The sequence below is a fragment of the Notamacropus eugenii genome, chromosome 3 (genome assembly GCF_028372415.1).
Source record: "Notamacropus eugenii isolate mMacEug1 chromosome 3, mMacEug1.pri_v2, whole genome shotgun sequence".
Taxonomy (NCBI): Eukaryota; Metazoa; Chordata; class Mammalia; order Diprotodontia; family Macropodidae; genus Notamacropus; species Notamacropus eugenii.
This window is the reverse complement of record NC_092874.1, coordinates 226,408,876-226,430,055: the sequence shown is the minus strand read 5'-3', so window position 1 is coordinate 226,430,055 and position 21,180 is coordinate 226,408,876. Positions and strand designations below refer to the sequence as shown.

General features: G+C 43.4%; 1 protein-coding gene across 1 annotated transcript; it reads right to left on the bottom strand.

Annotated features, from left to right (window-relative positions):
* Nucleotides 1–11,487: 11,487 nt before the first annotated feature.
* On the bottom strand, nucleotides 11,488–19,289 carry AMHR2 (anti-Mullerian hormone receptor type 2). The gene is made up of 11 exons (XM_072654816.1): nucleotides 19,134–19,289; nucleotides 18,664–18,846; nucleotides 18,241–18,432; nucleotides 17,809–17,880; nucleotides 17,295–17,407; nucleotides 16,856–17,086; nucleotides 15,806–15,920; nucleotides 15,514–15,686; nucleotides 15,144–15,291; nucleotides 14,489–14,625; nucleotides 11,488–12,990 (listed from the first exon to the last, which is right to left on the bottom strand). The coding sequence occupies exons 1-11, from the start codon at nucleotides 19,180–19,182 to the stop codon at nucleotides 12,754–12,756; spliced, it is 1,650 nt and encodes a 549-aa protein (XP_072510917.1). The 5' UTR covers nucleotides 19,183–19,289; the 3' UTR covers nucleotides 11,488–12,753.
* Nucleotides 19,290–21,180: the final 1,891 nt, after the last annotated feature.

Sequence of the window (21,180 nt, the reverse complement as noted above, 5' to 3'; positions counted from 1 at the left end):
GGGCTGGCGATCACATGGTGGCCAGAAGAAACAATACAAGGACACTCTCAGGGTCTCTCTCAAGAACTTTGGATTTGATTGTGCAACATGGGAGACACTGGCACAGGACTGTTCAGCATGGCGTGCTCACATAAGAAAAGGTGCTGTGCTCTTTGAGTAAAGCAGAATTGAGACAGCACAAAGGAAATGTAGGATGCACAAATTTGGGATATCCACCCCAAATATTCATACGGACTATCTGTGCCCAACCTGTGGTAGAACATTCTGAGCTCGTATTGGTCTGATCAGCCACAGTCGGACACGCTGAAATTTCACTTTATCATGGTGATGTCATTTTGGTCCTCTTTGAAGACGAAGGACAACAACCAATAACCGATTGTTACTGACATGCTTTGTTCAGTTTATCCTGCCTGTGAGTACATAATTATTTGCTTTGTGTCTCTCCCGCTCCACTGTGAGCTCCATGAGAGGAAGGGGCTGTTTTCTCTTTGGGGAGAGGGTTTGTTTTGCCTTTCTTTTGTTGCTTCTGGGGTAGTACCTCTCCTCATCTTGCAAGGATCACAACAGGAGCACCGAGGCTGTCCACATTCTCTCTGTCTCCTCCCCGCTAGCATCTCTGTTCTCTCCTCTATCAGCAGAGCTCAGGCATGATGATGCTACTTCCACTCTCCCCTTTTGGGATTTGAAGACAGCCTTGTCAGTTTAACTGCTGGGTAGGACAAACTCCCTGGGGGGCTCTAGGTGGGAATGCTGCAGGGGATTTCTATGAGGGCCGGCAGGCATCCGCCTCCAGCATTTTGTCTCTTTGCTGGTACCTAGGCAATCCTAAGGGATGTTACATTCCAGAGTCCCTGGTCTAACACCCTCCAAAAGTCACCTTTTCGAAGGAAATACAAAGTCAGAGACTTTTTTTCTCTCCTGTGGAAGGGAATCCTGTATATATCAACACTCTCCCAACCAGAACATATACCCTGGAGTATACACCTGCCTCAATTTGAAGGCAGGACCTATAAGCTATTAACGACCCTGGAGAGTTCATCATAGTCCAGGATGAATGAGGAGAAAGGGCACTGAGGAAATGAACATGCTCTCCACACTGTCACATTGTCCATCCAGGCATTGTAAACACTCAGATTACTGGTGATTTCAGGACACTGCATTTTCAGGAAGTGAATTGGGTTGGAATTGAGTCCCTGAGGTCTTTTCTTTTCTCTGTAGATCATCTATCACTGTTGCATCACTTCAGTCAAATGTCATAGTCAGAACTCAGATGCTTTCTCATTTGGCAAACAAGGATATTTCCCTGAGCTGGTTAGATGCTTCTCCATTTTTTTTAATTAAATTAAATTTTTTTCAATGAAAAAAAATTAATTTTCTCTCCTGCTTCCACCTTCACCATTAGGGGGAAAAAATGCAAAACCATCGTAGTAAATATGCAAAGTCAAGCAAAATTTAGTCCTGTATTGACCTTGACCAAAATGTATATGCACCTTGCACTCTGACTCCGTCAACTTTCTTTCAGAATGAGGGTAATAAGTTTCATCACTGGTCCTCTGGAATCCTGATTGGTCATTGCATTGATTAAAATTCTCAAGTCTTGCTGCCTTCCATGATAAGGCACAAGATCATCGATTTAGAGCTGAAAGGGAATTTAGGGGCCATCTATTCCAACCCACCGACTTAAGAGATAAGGAAATTTAAGCCCAGAGAAGTGAATTTACCTCCCCAAGGTAGTAAGTACCAGATATGGGATTTGAACTTAGGTCATCTGACTCCAAAGTCTACAAAATGGTGCTTGGAGCAGGCTGACATTCTGAACTCTGTTCCTAAGTCTTGTTACTGCATCCTGGATGCTGAAGATCGAACTATCCCTTCCTCACAAGGAGCTGTCGAAGAGAATGGCATTTCTTGATAATGAAATGTTGGAGGTGGTGCTCTCCTTTCAAATAGATACTTTCTTTTTTTTTTTTTTTGTAGTTCTTTTTTTTTTTTGACTTGTTTTTTTTAATTTTTTTTATTTTTTAATGTTTAACAATCACTGCCATACAATTGAGATTTTATCCCCCCCCACCTACCCCCCGCTACCCCCCTCCCTCCCCACGACTGCATACAATTCTGTATAGATTCTACATATACTTTCCTACTGAGTATATTTTCACTATAGTCATGCTATGTAGTCAGACTAAAATAAATGAAAGAAATCGTTAGATACTTTCTTTTGTCTGAGAAGTCTAAATGTCATCATTAGGTCCTAATTGCCAAATTACAGTTTAATAACTGGTGTTCCAAAATCCCCAATGACATCAGTCTCATTGAGGATACTGGGATGTATCCCTCTTCAGGGAGCTTACACAATGGAGCTACTGCATAATCTTCCTTCTTGGGTACCATAGATGGTACCCTATATTTTCCCAATGGGTCCACAGTACTGCACACAATCTTTCCCGTCTTTTCTTATCAGTACTTCAACACTAAATCTCAAATGCAGTCTCCTGCTGGAAAGTCCCTTGGTGCCTGGGGCCTCCTCATTTTGGAACAATCATCAGTCCTTCTCCCAGTGGAACATCCCTCCACCATGCCAGCCCCCTTCTCCCATTGGTGAGTTCTTCTCAGGACTTTCATTTTGGGGAAGGAACCAGCACAGAGAAACTTCATTCCTTTATTGTCTGTGCTTCTGACTTTCTGGCCTTCAACACTGCTTTCAGCTCCCTTTGATGTATCACCTCCTCACATTAGAATGGAAGCCTCTTTAGGGCAAAGACCTTCTTTTTCTTGTATTTTCAGTCCCATAACTTAGTACATTTCCTGGCACGGTTGCTGTTTTTGTTGTTTAGTCATGTCTGACTCTTTGTGATCCCATGGACCATACTGTCACGGGGCTTTCTTGGCATGTAATGGAGTGGTTTGCCATTTCCTTCTCTAGTGGATTAAGGCAAACAGAGATTAAGTGACTTGTTAGAAAGTATCTGAGGCCAGATTTGAACTCAGATCTCCTTGACTCCAGGCCCAGCAGTTTGTGCACTGACCCACCTCGCTGCTTCCAGTCACTAGATCAATCCCTAAACAGCCCCAAAACCAAGAGTCTTCAATCAAGTTAAGCCATGACACTGAGTACCAGCTCTACAATAACCCACAGTGACTATTTAAATACACAACTGTGTTGATTCAACAGCATGACTTCAGCAATAGCACGCATACACACACATTCTACTATTCAAAAGGCAACATACAGTGTTAGCAACCCAGTTATTTAAGCAATAGCACCAAGAGCAAAGTTTCGTTAGCACTGTGAAGCAACAGTGTAATGATTAGGGTGATTATAATGTATAATAATTGGTCTGCAGGAGTTTGAGGGGGTTGGAGAGAGTTTTTTTTTTATTGCTATTAATTAGAGCCTAGAAAATTACTACTGTCCCAAAAGTCTTAGTGCCGTTTTAAGTTCTGATGTGTAAAATAATAGCTAATGTTATATAGGACCTCCTATGTGCCAGGCACATTTACAATTATTATCTCATTTTATCCTCACAATAACCCTGGGAGGCAGGTGTTATTATCCCCATTTTACAGATGAGGAAACTGAAGCAAAACTCACAATATTCTTACTTAAAGAAAGTAGAGGAGGGGAGAAATTCCACAAATTTCAAAAAAAACAGAAAACTATCCCAGACTGAGATGGCCCAACGTTATGTCTGTAACCCTCATCTTGAGGAGGAGTGTACTAACCTTCCCTTGGAGTTGTGGTATGTCTTATATGAATGTGTGTGTAGAATCTATATCAGATTGCACGTCATCTTGGAGAGGGGGAAGGGGAAGAAGATGGGAAAAATTTAAAACTCAAAAACATATGGAGCTGAATGTTGTAAACGAAAAATAAATTAATTAGAATTGTTTTTATTCAATTGTATCCAACTCTTCATGACCTTGTGGACCACACTGTCCATGGGGTTTTCTTGGCAAAGATACAGGAGTGGTTTGCCATTTCCTTCTCCAGTGGATTAAGGCAAACAAAGGTTAAGTGACTTCCCTTAGAGATAGATCAATAAATGTCAGGTGACTCAGAGAGCCAGGTGCTCCTACAAGCCCTTCCTGATCATGGAGAGAGTGATAAACTTCTGTAGGGGAAGAAAAGAAGGAAGCTGGGAAAGAGGCCAGGGTGGACTCCCCATGCAGGACTCCATTTTGCTTTGGAAAAGGGGAGGCTGTGGTGGCTAGATGGGTCTGGTGCTGACGACTGAGCTGGGTAATGAAGAGTAAGAATGACTGATGGCACAGTATGTGATGACTGACTTTGATAGACTTAGCCCTTCACAGCAATTCAAGAACCTAAAACAATTCGAAGGACTCGTGATGGAAAATGCCATCCACATCCAGAGAAAGAGCTATGGCGTCTGAATGAAGAGCAAAGCAGACTATTTTCTTTTTTGTTGTTGTTGTTTTCTTTTTTCTTTATCATGACTCCTCTCATTCATTCTAATTTTTCTATACAACATGACTAATGTGAAAATATGTTTAATAGGAATGTATATGTATAACCTATGTCAAATTGCATTGCCATTTTGGGGAGAGGGGAGGAGAAAGAGGGGGAGAAAATTTAAAACTTATGAAATTAAATGTTGAAAACTGAAAATAAATAAATTAGCTTAAAAACAAAGTGTGGCTGATGAAACCCAAACCAGAGCCAGAGAAAGGAAAAGGGGTGGAGATTCAGGGATTTGCTTTCAGGAGCAACTAGGTCTTTTGTTCTATATTTGGGAGTTTTCCTCATTCACGTCAGGCTGGATTCCAGTTCTTTAGCTCTAGCTGCTACAACTAGGAGCTTCCCAGTTCAGTTTAAAGCTAGACTTTTGGAGGCTAATGTGATGGTGCTCTACCTATATTGAGGCATCATCATCCATGCTAGAACCTGAGTCTTCCAGGGCCAAAAAGATAACACCATCCTAGGCACTGAGCTTTTAGCATTCATCCACTGGGCAAGTTATAATATCTTTAGCATTAACCTTGCTTGTAACATTGAACCAAGAAGTAGTACAAGGGTGGAAGAGGGGATTAAGAATTTCAGGGAGAGAATCTGGAACTCGGTTGTCCTGAAATTAGAACAGAAGGATGTGTTTTTGGGAAATGGATGATCAGAATGTGTGCTGCTTGCTTTTAATCCTATCTTAAGTAAATGTCATTTTCCTTTTTCTTTTTCCCTTCTCTCTTCTTCTATTCTTAATAATAACATCATGATGATGATCAACTATGATAAATTTAGGTCTTCTCAGTAATATAATGATCTAAGATAATTCCAAAAGACTCATGATGGAAAGTGCTATTCACATCCAGAGGAAAGAACTGTGGAATCTGAACGCAGATCAAAGCGTACTATTTTCACTTTTTTTTGTTGTTTTTTTCCTTTCTTGTGGTTTTTCCCTTCTATTCTGATTCTTCTTTCAGAACATGACTAGTGTAGAAATATGTTTAATATGATTATGCAGGCATAACCTATATCAGATTGCTTGCTGTCATGGGGAGGGAGCAAAATTTGGAACTCAAAATCTTATAAAAGTGAATGTTAAAAACTCCCTTTGTACGTAACTGGAAAAATAAAATACATAAAAATAATAATAATAGCTAACATTTATATAGCACTTACTAAGTGCTTTACAATTATCTCATTTGGTCTTAACAACAACCCTGACATGTAGCTACTAAGATTATTCCCATTTTAAAGCTGAAGAAATTGGGACAAACAGAAGTTAAGTGACTTGCTCAGGATCACACTTCTAGGAAGTGTCTGAGGCCAGATTTGTTCCTGTCTCCAGACTTGGTACTCTATCTACTATACCATCTGACTACCCCAGTTCATCTTTATTGACTCTTCTCAATTTCCCTCTTTGGCAGCACTATGCCTAAAAATCTCACAAGATATGATGAAAACACTCCTATTCAGAGTATGTATGAGGGGGAAGGAATCTTCTACCTGCTGTACTTCACACAGGTTTCCTTGTGACACCATTGTCTCTTTTACCAAGCTGTTGATTCTCTTTTTTAATTTTATTTATTTATTATTTATTTATTTTTATTATTTTCTTCCATTACTCTCATTTTCTTTCCCATTTTCCCTTCTGTCTCTTTTATTTGATTTTTAAAATCTTTTTTGAGTTCTTCCAGGTAATATTTTTGAGACCTGTGACCAATTCACATTTTTCTTAGAGGCTTTGCATGTAGCTGTTTTGACTTCTTAGTCGTTTGCATTTTTGTCTTGATCTTCCCTGTCACCACAGTAACTTTCTATGGTCACGTTCTTTTGTTGTTGCTGTCATCTAGTCATTTCCCCAGCCTCTTTCATTGTCACAGAGGTGTACAACACAGAGTCCAAGATGGATTCCGTATAAATGGATGGATTCCATATAAATACGAAGAGTATCTAGGTGCTCTTATTTGTGGGTGACCCTATGATAATTTTATTTCTACAAGGCCCATTATACTGTCGCTACAGTGATTCATTTAAAAGAACCTTTTTATGTGGTTTCTATATTTCTTATATGTATAAGAAGATGATGATTTCTTCATATTTTGTCACCATGTGTCATCCCCCTTTTACAAACTTTAGACATAATTGAGTCTTTTGTCCCCCATAGAACCTTTGTGTACTGGAAGGTTGGTTTCCTCCTTCCTCTTAAAATCTAAGTTAGCCTTCATTTATAGAATGCCAAGGGAAAAGTTATATACTCTTCTGCCTTTGATCTTGCCTGAGAAAACAACTCAAGGTCATTCTCATTGCACTGGCCAAACAGTTTAGAGGCAGAACTCCCTGAGAAAACTCATGCTCACATTAATTGGCTACTATCTTGTATACATATGTATTTTTAATTGCTTACTGCTTTCTTTTCCTCTTGTTCCTAAAAAGTTCTAAAGTTCCTAAAAAGGAGGTTGCCCTGTTTTCCTAATTATGACTTCATAGATAAATGTCCACCTGGGGTCAAATAGCCTTATAGCCCCTGGGAACATAGATAAGATGCTTCACATCCCCCTTGTTAGCCAACCTTGAATAAATCAAGAAGCCTTCCCATCCCATAAAATTATCCCTCTCAAACAATTACTGAATTCAAAAGTTCCAAAGACTAGATTGAATGCAGAGGCCTTTTGCCTTGCTCCCCACCTGGCACATCCTCTACAGGATGAAGCATCTTGCATGTCACAGATACAAGTCCTGTACAGAAAGGGCAAGCTAAGATGCCATCTTTGGAGCAGCCAAATCTCCTGGTCAGGGGTTTGGAGGACCACAGAGCCCCATTGCTGTCAGTAAAGTTGGCTATAAAAAAGATTGTTTCATAAATCTATCGTGAACATCTAAGTCTCGTGAATAGGCCTCCTTTTCACTCAGTATCCTAGTACAGACACTGAGTTACCACACAATCACTCATTTGGAGAAGTCTTTGCCACTCAATGTAGGAATTCACACAGAGTGTAATCAGCTGCAGTGAGGGGCCCTAATTTGTGTATTAATTACAATAATAGCTAACATCTATTTGTTGTTGTTATTCTGTCTTTCCAGTTGTGTTCAATATTTCCTGACTCCATTTGGGGTTTTCTTGGCAAAGACACTGAAGTGGTTTGCCATTTCCTTCTCCAGTTCACTTTACAGATGAAGAAAATGAGGTAAATAGGGTTAAATGACTTGCCCAGGGTTGCACAGCTAGCAAGTGTCTAAGGCTGTATTTGCACTCAGGTCTTCCTAACTCCAGGTCCAGTTCACTGCACTACCTAGCGGCCCTAACATTATATACTGCTTTAATGCTTATAAAATGCTTTGAAGATATTATCTCACTTGAGCCTCATAACAATTCTATGGCATAGGAGAAATTATCCCCATTTTGCAAATGAGGAAACTGAGACTGAGAGAGGTCAAGTGCCTGGGATCACACCACTAATGAGTATCTGAGGTAGGATTTGAATTTAGATCTTCCTGACTCTGTGTATAGCACGCTATGCACTGAACCAGCTAGGTGGAGCTCCAGAGAAATACTGAGCCTCCTAAAATAGATCTATGAATGCCTCAAAAGAAATCAGCCAAACTATGGCTATAAAACTGTGCATGCCCTCTGACCTAGCAATACCACTACTAGATCTGTATCCCAAAGAGATCATAAAAAAAGGAAATGGACCTACATGTACAAAAACATTTATAGCAGCTCTTTTGGTTGTGGCAAAGAAATTGGAAATTGAGGGAATACCCATCAATTGGGGAACAGATGAACAAGTTGAGATATATGAATACAATGGAGTACTGTTGCGCAATAAGAAATAAGCAGGATGATTAAAAAAAAAAAAACCTGAAAAGACTTATGTGAACTGATACAAAGTGAAATGAGCAGAACCAGGAGAACATTGTACTCAGTAACAACAACATTGTGTGATGATCAACTATGAATGACTTAGCTCTTCTCAGTAATACAACGATCCAAGACAATTTCAAAAGACTCATGATGGAAAATGATATCCACATCTACAGAAAGAACTGATAGATTCTGAATGCAGATTGAAGCATACTCTTTTCACTTTTTTCATTTTTTCCCTTTTGTTCTGTTTCTGCTTTCACAACATGACTAATATGGAGGTATGTTTTATATGATTGCACATATAAAATTTAAGGAGGGGGGAGGAGAGAAGAGAGAAGATGGAGTGAGAGGAAAAAAATTGGAAAGTATAAAATTTTTTTTAAATTTTTTAATGTTTAACAATCACTGCCATACAATTGAGATTTTATCCCCCCCACACCTACCCCCCACTACCCCCCTCCCTCCCCATGACTGCATACAATTCTGTATAGGTTCTACATAGAAAGTATAAAATTTTTTAATGAATGTTGGGGCAGGTAGGTGGCGCAGTGAACATCAGCCCTGGAGTCAGGAGGACCTGAATTCAAATCCAGCCTTCAACATTTACTAGTTGTGTAGCTCTTGGCAAGTTACTTAATTCTGACTACCTCCTCTAAAAATATGAATATTAAAAATCATCTTTACATTTAATTGGAAAATATAAAATATTTTTTTAAAAAGTGAAGAGTTAGGAACACAGAATGTCTCTTACATGAAGGCTCTTGGTGCTAGCCAAAAGGCAGTACCTATCTCTCTTGCTCCTAAGCCTTCTTCACCTTCAACCCCACACACTGCCAAAAGCACATACACTCACTATTAGGAAATGTTAGAAAGGGTTTAATGATATCAGCAAGATCTTAGAGCTGCTGAAGCATCAAAACAAGGACCTGAAGGAAATGAGATATGGATTGTAATGGAGTCCAAGGACCTTGAATAGTGAGATGAGAATTTTGAATTCATAAGAAAAGCAGTGTAAAGTCATTCTGGGTTCTTAATTAGGGGGAAAAAAGTGATGAATTTGCTGTTACAGGAAGTAGTAGTCATATACTGTTTCAGAAGCTTAGAAGGAGGGCAAGGAGACTTGGGGACTAAACCAGGCTGAAGTATTGATAGACTGGACCTTGGAAGAAAAAGGAAATCTGAGAAACTACAGAGGCAGTACTTGCTGACTGGTAAAGTCTTAAATAGAAGAAATCAAAAATAATTATGAGCCTTAGAAAGGAGATAATCATGGAACCATTGAAAAGTGTTGAGAACATGGTAACAGGGACCTTCTTAGAGTTAGGAAATGAAGATGATTTGTGGTAACAGCAGAATGAATATTCAAGGAAAGATATTTTATAGATAACTGGAAATAAGGAACTAGTCAAAGGAGGAGAGATCAGGTCATGGTTAGAGATCTGGGTTTCCTTTACATGTGAGGGGAAACAAGGATTTGGCAATGTAGGTAGGAATGTCTGTAGAAAAACCACGAATGGTTTTTTTCCTGAGGCATAGCAAATCTTCAAAAAATATCTGCAGGCCAGGCACTAGTTGATGGGGAGGGTGCAAGAGGAATGGAAAGGAGAACACAAAGAGTTTTGTCCTCAGCCTCAGAGACAAGGAGGAGGAGAGTCCTACTATCTGCAGTCTAGAGAAGAGTCGATGAAACCACTTCTCCTAACTCAGCTGATGTTGAGGGTTGAGGACCCTTAGCTGGGGGTGGGAGTAGGGGGCAAAGAGAGAACCAAAAAGTGAAAGAAAAAATCTTGCTGATTGACCCCTCCCTGACTGACCCCTCTTGAGGATATTCAGCTCAAGTGACACAAGTCATGCAATAAGATGAGTCCACCCCCAACCACAACAGCAGCATGTGGCCCAGTTGGGCTGACTTTCAAAGAGCTCTAACAACCCTTGAAGAACATTGAACTGAAATTCAGGGGCAAAGCTTCTGCAGATGTCAGTGAAGCAGCCTGAGGTGGAAGCTGTCCCTGCCCAGTTTTGTTCAATAGCAGAGCTGTAGCAACCCACAACAAAGTTGCTAGAGTTTCAGTGAATAACAGCCTTGAAGGACACCTCTTTAGCAGGTGGCATCCGAGGAGGAATGTGGCCCCAAGTTCCCCAGGGAAATATTTCTGTAGTGACACAAGGCAATTCTCCCTCCAATGTCCTTGGAGCTTGAGGCCCTGCTGCACCCTGCCAAAAGAATTTGTTCTTTTTCCCCACTGGTACAAGGACTTTTTGAAGTTCTTTCTCATTTGTTTAGGGGGAGTTAAGGATGATTTTATCACAAAGGTTTTCCTGTTAGCTGTTTTACTATGATCAATTACATACTTTGATATTGGAGACTGAATGGGATGGAGACTCAAACTGTATATTTTCCCCCACATTGAGCATAAGTAGAGGGAATGGTATACATTCAAAAAATATTTATTATTTAATTTTCTCAGTGAACATTTTTTCTCTCTGTCACCTCCCCCTGCACCCTGATGAAGAAAAAAGAAAAACCTAATGCTTGTAACAAACATGTACAGTCAAATGAAACAAACTTGCACTGTGTGGCCATGGTCCAAAAATGTCTGTCTCACATTCCGCAGCTTGAATCCATCACTTCTCTGTCAAGTGTTTGGGTAGTATCATCAATTCTTTGTAGTCATGATTAATCATTGCTTCAAACCATTTATTACTAAAATATTTGCTATAGATGAGATTCTGTGGGGCAGGGGGGACCATATAAGGATGATAAAGACAAGATCCCTGCCTTGAAGGATCTTAGAGGCTAATAAGGGAAACAAGACAAAATGGGAAAGTGGTAACAATAGAAACCTTGAAACCAGGAGAGTTTCTCTCTGCTAGAACTCATCTACCCCAACAAGTCACTATATAAATGAATAACCTGAAGGTCAGAGAGGGGCTAGAACCAAGGTCTACCAGCTTGATGTTGGCAGAGGAGCCACTGGGGCTTAGATCTTTTGGCTCCCAATCTAGCACCATCTTCAAAGAAATAAAAATTTCCAAGACTGAGCCTTGCAAAATACCTACTAATAAAGAGTGGGAGGAAAAAGAATGAGTGCAAAGAAAAACGAAGACAGGTTATGGCAGTGTGTTCATCTGGTCTAGGATTTCAAGGAACAGAGATAAAACCTCATATTCAATTGGTTTATTGATAGTTTACAATAGTGAATGGATTTATTTAAGAAGGGTAAAAGATGTGTGCCCTGACTTACTGCCATTCTGGGTCCCAGATTTGGCTTTCTTTGGGGAAATGAAGCTCCATATAACTCTAAAACCACTACCTCTATCCAAGCATTAGACCAGGTCTGAGGGTCCATATCTCTTAGAGGCTTTTTGGTTTTATTTTATGCTGATTTACAAAGGGAGGCATGGAAGGCCTTTTACAAATGCACCAATTTTGAGAAAGAACTCAGGTTATCCCCTAATATACCAGTCTCAACACCAGGACTTTTTTTTTTTTTTTGCCTCCATTCTTACGTAGTCTTTAACTACTGAGTGGGTGTTGCCTCCAACAAACTGAGACCTGGGAAAGACCTTAGCTTAAAAAGACCAAGGTCTCCTGCTGCATCAGGGGCCGTTTCTAGTCATCCTGACCTATATTTTGCCACCGGACCCAGATGGCTCTGGAGGAGGCTGATGACTTTATACAGCTCTGCCTCACTTAAATCCAATTCACTTGCAAGTCAGGACATCATCCTCCCAGTGTCATTGGTCCTCCTCAAGAATGAAGAACAAACAATAAACAATTCTGAGAAAGCAGAAGTCGGGTTATCTCCCCTATGTACCAGTCTCAACACCAGGGTTGGTAGAACTTCTTGGTAATAAGTCGTTTCACTCTTGGATATTCATCGGTAACTCATGCTAGCTGTCTCTATCGGCACCGCCCCTCCTTCACTGGGTGAGAGGGCCTACTCTAACCAGGATGGGTGGAAAATTCAGACAAAACCTAGTTGAGCACAGTGCTAGAGATGCAAGAGAGAGCAGTCGCAAAAGCGTCTAGAAAGTAAAAAAATATAAGAATTGAGAAAATGGTCTTTCATTAAGCTATAAATCTGTTCACATCTCTTTGCTGCCTATTCTTTGCCCTTTTTTCTTCCCTTTCCCATCTGTACACCCCTCCTCCACCATTTTGCCAGAGTCTTCTAGTTTCCAGATTCATTCACTGGTATTTATGAAGCAGGAAACCTAGAAGCCAGTAGGATAGAAAGGGCAGGGTTGTGTGGCTAAACAACCAGTCATACAATCACTCTGTATGTGTCTTGGTGTATGTACATACATGCCTATATGTACATGGGTTACAGGTGAACTACATATCTACATATTTACATGATCATGACAATGCTTGGTAAGGGGAATATTGAGACATTCCATTTTGGTAAAGGGGTGTTGTACGTATTCAGCTAGGATCTAAAGGGGTCCCTTGCCAAGGGAGTGGGGTTGCTATCCCAGGATTTGAAGGACAGGCTTGGGAGCACAAGGATGGAAGGACATTGGGAGAGGCCTCTCCAGAATCAGGGGTCTCAGGGGGGTGTTTCAGCCTCGTTAATCTATGCTGTATACATTCAGCTGTAAGTCTGGCTTCAGGATCCGAATCCCAGCAATCCTCCAGCAGCTCAGGCAACCCACCAGGCTCCTGGGAGAAAGGACAGAGAGTGAGGCCACCCTCCTTCCTGCCCCTTCCTCCCCCCTGTCTTGATGTCTTTGTTGTTTCCTCATCTCAGCTTTCTTCTCTAGTATCCCTTACAGGTTTTTGGAATCTAGAGCTAGAATAAATCTTAGAAATAACCTAATCCAATCACCCCATTTTACAGATGAGGAAACTGAGGCCTTTTCAGAGTCTGTGTGGAACACTAGTCTTGGAGTCCAAAGACCCTGGTTCAAGTCCTGGTTCTGTCACCTTGTCTTAATTTGCCTCCTTGACCCTGAGTTTCCCCATCTGCAGAATGTACTATCCACTTCACAAAGCTCTTGTGAGGATCATGGAGGGAATGTGGGTTATCATCATTATTAGCACGACTCTTGGCATGGACTCATGTCCCATAAACCCCTTTCAAAGTAACAAAGATTATTTTCCCCAAGAACAGGCTCTTTCTACCTTCTAAGGTGTCAAACAATTTGTTTCTTAAACTAGTGCAGGCTGATATATTAATGGGAAAAAGATCTTCCCTCCTTCCAAACAACTTGGACTTTTTTTTATGGGGATCTCCCCCTATTGTCTAATCCAGGGGTAGGGAACCTATGGCCTCAAGGTCACATGTGGCCCTCTAGGTCCTCAAGGGGGCCCTTTGACTGAAGCCAAATGTCATAGGACAAATCCCAGAATTTTATTATTTATTATCACATAACTTTATATTATAAATTTATTATTTTTATTATTATTTAGGATTTTATTTAAGGAATTTATTCTATGAAGGATTCTATGGATTCAGTCAAAGGGCTGCCCTTGAGGACCTAGAGGGCCAGAGATTCCCCACCCCTGGATCTCATAGAAATTAGCATTATGGTTATTCCCAGTGAGTAGGGGGAAGGAGGAAAGGAGATGATAGAGTTATGATTAGAAGATATTTTGAGAGTGAGAAAATTTCCCATTACTCAAACCAGTCAGAATAGGCAATCACTTATTTCACCTATGCCAAGGGCTGGCCTGGCCAGGGGCATAGACACAAATGCAAACAGCATAGAGATAGAAACAAGAACTCCAATAAGAGAAACTGAGGCATCAAGGGGCACTTTCCTCTGGATGCCAGTAGTAGAGGGATGATGCTCAGAGGGAGCCGGCAGGTGTGACAGGAAGACCTTCCTGAAGAAAGGAAATGAACATTGTGGTTTAGAAGAAGGGAATTTGGGGGAAACAGGGCCAGATAGAGAGAAGGAGAACAAAGAATGTTCCTAGGAGTGGGAATTGGTCTATATGGTCACAGAAAAGAGAAATGGAGAGCTAAGGAAAGTCATAAGAGATGATGAGATTAGCTGGGTTTAAGGAGGTCTATATAGAGAAGTTTGGGCAGAATGTGGAAATTAATTCCCTCTAAGGTCATGTCCCTCCCTCTTTGTAACATCCCCCTTCCCTTCCCCCCACCCACGCACTGTCCCTTCCCTCCTTCTCCTCTCCTGGTCTGTATGCCCCTCACCATGGTGGTACGGTACCAGCTGGGGGGAATGCGAGGCCGCCTTCTTTCTGCCACTGCCAGGGCCCAGAGCTCGCAGGTGGTGGGGCTGCTCCCCAGCTCTGCCTCATAGGCTAGCTGGAATGGTGGGGGCCTGTGGTCTGGGGGTCAGGCAGATGGGGAATAGGAGTCAGTGTCTAAGGTGTTTCCCTTAGGATGGGTGAGGGGTGGGAGAAGTAAGGGGACGGTAGGGTTTAGGAATAGCTTAGGAGAGGAGCCCCCAAAGGAGACACAGGTCAGAACTTCTGAAGACGGTGGGAATTGGGGGTGGGGATGGGGGTGGGAATCAAGTTCAAGGAATGTGATGTTCGGACGAGAGGACCTACTAAACTGAACTTAAAAGAGCTGGGTTCTAATCCAAGCTTTTCCCACTGCTGGGTATCATGACATTAGATAAGCTTCTCCAAGCCTTCTCTAGTAAATGAGAACAATGAACTCTTTTTGGTCTATCCCACAGGTACAATGTCATAGAAAGGCGAGTGTTTGGTAATAGCAGGGAGAGAGCCGGGGAGCAGTTGAGGAGAAGATAAGAAGCAGGAAAGAGTGGGTAGTGCTCCTGGTATGTATGTCTGGGGGTGGGGATGTGTGGGGTATGTTCAGGGGTGCTCTAGCCCCTCACCAGGCCATAGGTCAGGGCATCTACTTAGCGTCTCCCACAAGAGCAGTGAAAGAGAGTAGATATCAGCCCGCCGAAGGGCCATCCCCCAGTCCTGAAGGTCCAGAGTCTTGTCCAGGATCTCGGGGGCCATGTACCTCTGAGTTCCAGCCTTGGGTGAAAGAGGACCTTGCACTATTACCGTGACAATCTGACAGTAACAAAAGCCTCAACTCGGCCCCTGTCCCCGCCCCAACCCACTCCATGCAGCTACCTAAAGAACACCTCCTCCACTCGTAATACAATTTCTCCCAATGCCATCACTTCCATCAAAACCCTTGCCGTCAAACTGGGGACATTCCTCTTCCCTCTTTCCTCTGCCCAAAGTCCCCACCTCCATGATGGTGGCTGGGCCCCGGGGTTCAGCGGGGAGCCAGGTAGGTGGCTGAGTGAGACCAGGAAGAGCCAAGGCGAGGCCCAGGTCTCCAATGGCACAAGAGCCATCATCCCGGACAAACACATTGTGACTACTCAGGTCCCTATGGGCGATGCCTGGTTTATATTGACCTGAGGATGGGATTAGAAGTCAAAGGTTATCCTTTACCCTCTTCTTTGTAACCCCCAATTTCTCATTCCTCCTTTCCATACCCAGGAGGAGACAGGATCCCAGCTTCCCCTGGGCTCACCATCCTTCCAGGATTCCTCATGAAGGAAGGCCAGACCCCTAGTCAGAGAGAGAGCGAGGTTTATAGAGTGACGCCAGTCACAGGTATGGTGGGCCAGGTAGTGGCGGAGAGAGCCCTAGAGGAAAGAGAAAAACACATGAGCCTTGGGAAACATCATTACAGTGATCCCTTCCACATTGCAGGGGTCAGGAGTGCAGCACCCCCCTCCTCGGTAAAAGTTTTTTGGCCCTCCTTTCGTACCAGAGAAGTCTGAGTTTTTTCTTTTTTCTTTTGTGGGGTGTTGCTATTATACAATATTATGCATACATTTTATGCATTTCTGAGTTTCTAAACTTTTTTTGCATGTTGTCTGCTGCCCTTCGTGTATCATCTGTGGCTTCTGCAAAACCCCAAAATTCCCATTTAATTTCTTATGCCAGTTCACTATATATAGAAACCGTGATGAAGTTAGATACATTGGAAGAAGACAGATAGCTTCAAATGAAATTCAATTATTTAGTGCCTACTAAGTGTTTGAGGCAGGTAGTTGGCTTAGTGGGGAGTGTGCTAGGCCAGGAGTCAGGAAGACCTGAATTCAAATCTGGCCTCAGACACTTCCTAGCTGTGACTCTGGGTAAATCACTTAATCTCTGTTTGCCTTAATCTGCTGGAGAAGGAAATAGCAAAACACGCCTCTATCTTTGTAAAATAAAAAAAAAAAATAAACAAAAACTCTTGGACAATATTGGCGTGCTTTGGTCCATGGGCTCATGAAGAGCTGCACATGAAGGACTGAATGACAATATCAAAGTGTATGGGACTGTAGAAAAAGAGGTAGAAAATCAGACAGGAAGGCAATGAGTAACAAGTCATCAGCTAGCTAACTATCCATAAGGAGAAAGCAAGGTAGATATAGGGATAGACAGGTATGGAGGGAATTAAGGGGAGACACCAAGACTGGTGGAAAGGGACAATGGGGGATGGAGGGAAAGTCACAGGACAAGAGAAATGGGAGCAGAGAGCCCCAGACGGCCTTCCATTATCACAATTCCTCCATCACTAGACTCTTACCTTGGGGTACAACTGAAGAACCAGCACGGGTCCAGGAGGCTGGGGGCCGGGGCCGCCTCTGCCAGCGGCAATAAATCGTACTATGTTGTCATGCTGCAGGCCAGATAACTCGTAGAGTGCCCTTTCTGCCTGGAATTGGGGTGCCGCCCAAGGGGGGAAGGCTTTGATGGCCACCGGCTCCCTTTGGAGGTGTCCTGCCCATACCACTGTATGGCCTCCCTCTTGTAGGATCTGAACAAAAGGGGACAATATGCTAAGGGGGTTGGATTCACCACCTTTTCTTTGGGCTTCTAGCCTATTCATTGCTTCTTGCCCTCATCCCTCATCAACCTATCTATCACAGCAAAGGAACGATCTAGGGCCCAATCCTTGGAATTGAGGCATTAGGATTTTTGTCTTCCACCCTCCACTTCCCCACCATGACATGGGGAACAGAGACCTGAGAGAAGCATAACTCCTCCAGCTCTGGCAACTCCTGGCTCCAACTGCTGCCTGGTTCCGGGTCTAGTTCCTGGCCCCCCGAGGCCCTAAGAGCCTTCCACTGTCGAAGGGCTGGAGATACAGGTGGTGGTGGGGGTGCCATAGGGTAGGGAGGCAAGGGGCCAGCATGCACAGAACCAGGGGCTTGGGAGGTACAAGGTTCTTGAGAGGTAATGGGAAGGGATTGGAGGAAATGGAGGTCATGGGCCAAGACCACGGGCAGGAAGTAAAAAGGCCTTGAGGATTACTGAGGACAGAGGGATGATAGGGACTACTATCTAGCGGAGGCTGGGGGCAGAGAAAGGTCAGAGGACATGGCTCCATGCTACAGAGGACATGGTCATGGCAGAGGGGCAAAGGGCCCAGAGAGTACCTGGGAGGTGTTTGTGTGTATGTGGGTGATACAAAAAAGCATCAGAAGGATGCCCAAAGGGCATTGGGGGGGAGAGGGGTGACAGGGGTCAAGTCTGTACCCAAGATGCTGCTGCCCAGCATAAGAAGGAGAAACAGCCCCAGCAGAGACACCACCACCAGAAAGGACTCCCCTGGACAGAAAAAGAATAAATTTAGGACTGGAGGAAGGGAATACTCTAGAATATTCCCAGCCTCCCCTTCCCTTGGGGAAGAAAGACATAGATCCTGGGAACCCATGCTCTGGGTTCTTTATCCCCTTCCCATTGCTTCCATAGAATTTTTCCTGTTATCTTCTTGTCACCAGGGTAAAAAACATCCCAAGGTCAGGAGGAGGGAGTAGGAGGCTTGGACTGGGAGGAATATGGACAGAGGGAAAACTGGGCATGGCCCTCCTCCCAGTTACAATCCAATCCCCACTCTCCCCCGCCTTGTACACACAACCCCAGCCTAGCTTTCCAGCCTAGACACTTGGGCTCCAGAGTAGGGATTACCAGGTGGAGATTGGGGACCCTGAGAGTTGGGGGTCCTTGAGATCTCTGGAGGTGGCAGGTGACTGTAATTAGCATTGCAGAGATCAGTGCCACAAGAGCAGGTGAAGAGGGTGGAGCCAGGGCTTGGGTGGGCACGGCGGGCTGGCTCACACCGGGGGGATTCACAACCCAGCTCATCACTGTCTCGGCAACCTGTTTGGGATGGGAAGGAGAAGGGGACAGAAGGCGATAAAGCCCACTTTTAGGGGACCTTTCTCCTGCTTTTTTCTTGGAAGTGTCCCTTCAATCTCTGAAATGGCCTTTCTTCCCTTATAGATGTGCTATCATTCCTCTCAGAGAAGCTAGCTTCGCCCTCCCCATGTCTCATTTCTGTAACAGCCCTCTCCTCCCCTTACATCCCTGCCAACTTACTTGGCCACTCACCCTGCATCTCCAGCTGAGCCCCATCCTGAGTCAGATTCCATATTCCAAAGCAACAGTGGCTGTAGAGGCAGCGGATACTCCTGGGGGGCCCTGGTCCTGCATCTAGTAGCTCCCCCAGGGCCCTTGTGCTGCCTTGTACCCCAGGACCCTCAAAGAAAAGACAAGTCCGGTGACCTGGTGGGGCTGAGAACAAGATAAAGGCAGGGAAGAAGGAAGGTGGGATTATACCCCAGACAGACAAACATCTAGTCAAAGAGAAAACTCATATCACATCTCAGGATCAAGGTGGAAAAGCCAGGAAGTCAGCAGCTGTCTAAAATAAGACCCCCTCCCCCTTTGCCTTCACTCAACTCTCTCTAAGAGTCAACGAGTCAATTATCTCAAATGTCTCCCCACCCAGTCTGTCTCAGGGGTAACCTGCTTTGAAAGCCAGAAAGCCAGTTGAACAACCCATTCCTGTAGATACTTACCCTGCACAGCTGCAGGGAGAAGCATCCAAAACCCTAAGGTGCCCAACATGACTGAGGAGGGGGTCTGAAGGAGAAGGTTTCGGAGAGGTTGAGCTAATGTTGGCGTTTTCCCTTTGACCGCCTGGCACCGTGGGGCTCTCAGATCCCACCGTCCCCAACTCCTCCTCCCTGCCCGCCCCCACCCTCCTTCCCCAGCCTGTGTGGGGGAGACTGCAGCTGTGGGAGCGGTGGGGATGGGGGGGAGGAAGGAGAGGAAGGGAGGAGAACGACCAATCTGAGATTCTCCAGCCTCTTCATGCACTCCTTCCTTGTCTGGTCAGAAGGAGTGGGGGGCTTTGATGTTTAACTGAAAACTCAGAGATACCTCTTTTTTATAACTTTTTCTCCTTTTTGTGGCACAAAGAAAAGGTGTGGGACTGCCTGAAGGGAGAGAGCCAAGGCGCAGTCTTCAGTTGCTAGAAATCCCAAGTATTCCCTCCAAAGATCCCTCAACTGGCTGCATGCCTCCTCCTCCCAACCAGGCCTCAGTTTTCCCCATGATTCACCAAAATATCCAGGAGATCATGGCCTCAATACACCCATTAGAATGAGGACCCAGTTTGGCCTTTTAGAGGTTTCAGACTCAGTTGAGGAGACAGTTATCCAGGGGCTATGTTGTAATTTAGTCTAGTACCACAAGAGGTCAGCGCACCCATGGGGGGAAGGAGGGGTGGTGCCATCTAGGTGTAAACCCTAAGTCAATGAAATCAGTCAATCAACAGGTATTTACTAATTGTCTATTAACTGATAAATATTCACTGGGCACCTACACTCCTGTATTAGTTAGGCACTGTAAAAGACAGAAAAAAACCTCTCCCCTTAATTCTGCTCTCACTATCCCCTTTCTCCCTGATTCATTACATTTAAATTTCTAGGAAAAAAAGTTGTTTGTGCTCAAAACCTGCACTTCCCTGCTACCTGCTGTATTCACAGTCCTTTGCATTCTGGCTTAGAGAAGCTGGACTGTATCCCAAATGCAGTGACTGGGATGGCGAGAAGACAGAAGAATATGTAATGATTAAATAAAGGGATGCATGATCAGTGCCTGGGACACAGTAGACACTTAATCAATGCTTGTTGACTTCTTAGACTTTAGCAGGAAAATCAGAAGATTTGTCAGGGGGGTGAGAGGATATAGTCATCATAATAGTTAGGATTTATATTTTTTATAGTATATATTTTTATACTATATATGATATATATTATATATAATATATATTATATAATATATATTTACATAGTATATTTATACTGTGTACCAGATGCTGCCCTAAGCTCTTTACAAATATTATCTCAGCTGATATCACTGCAACCCTGGGAGGTAGGGGATAATGATAATAATAATAGTATTATATATGTAACTATATATAATATATAATGTCTTCATTTTACCATAAAGGAAACTGAGGCAATAGAGGTTAAGTGACTTACCCAAAGTCTCACAGCTAGTAAGAATCTGAGATCAGATTTGAACTCAAGTTTCCTTGCTTCAGACACAGTGCTCTGTCCACTATGCTGCTTAAATGCCACTATTATGATTATCGTTATGATTAGGAACACAGCAGCACTGAAAAATTCCTATCAATAACAGCTATTCCAAAGAAGAACTGCCTCTCATGAGATAGCCAATTCCCCATCATGGGAGTCTTTCAAGCAGAGGTTGGCTGAACATGGCCTAGGAAGACCTTAGTTCAAAAAGGCCATGGTCTCCTGGAGCATCCAGAGCGATCTCCACTTGTCCTAATGAATAGCTGGGCCACTGGACCCAGATGACTGTGGAGGAGAAAGTGAGGCTGGTGACTTTGCACAGCCCTCCCTCACTTAAATCCAATTCACTTGCATGTCATGGCATCACCTTTCCTGATGTCACGGTCCTCTTCGAGAAGAAAGGACAAACATCAGATGAGCAAGGCAGTGTTGGACAGTTAAGGGTTAGGCCAGTCAGCCTCTGTTCTTCCATCTCTAAGATTTCTCCATTCCCCATCACTCTATAGAACCTGTTCTTTCA

Coding starts and splice junctions, on each gene's coding strand:
- AMHR2 (XM_072654816.1), bottom strand. CDS start 19,182: ATGTTGGGCACCTTAGGGTTTTGGATGCTTCTCCCTGCAGCTGTGCAG. Junction 17,408..17,808: donor GCTGGGCAGCAGCATCTTGG/GTACAGACTTGA, acceptor CTGTATCTCCAG/CCCTTCGACAGTGGAAGGCT. Junction 14,626..15,143: donor ATGCCCTGACCTATGGCCTG/GTGAGGGGCTAG, acceptor CCTGACCCCCAG/ACCACAGGCCCCCACCATTC.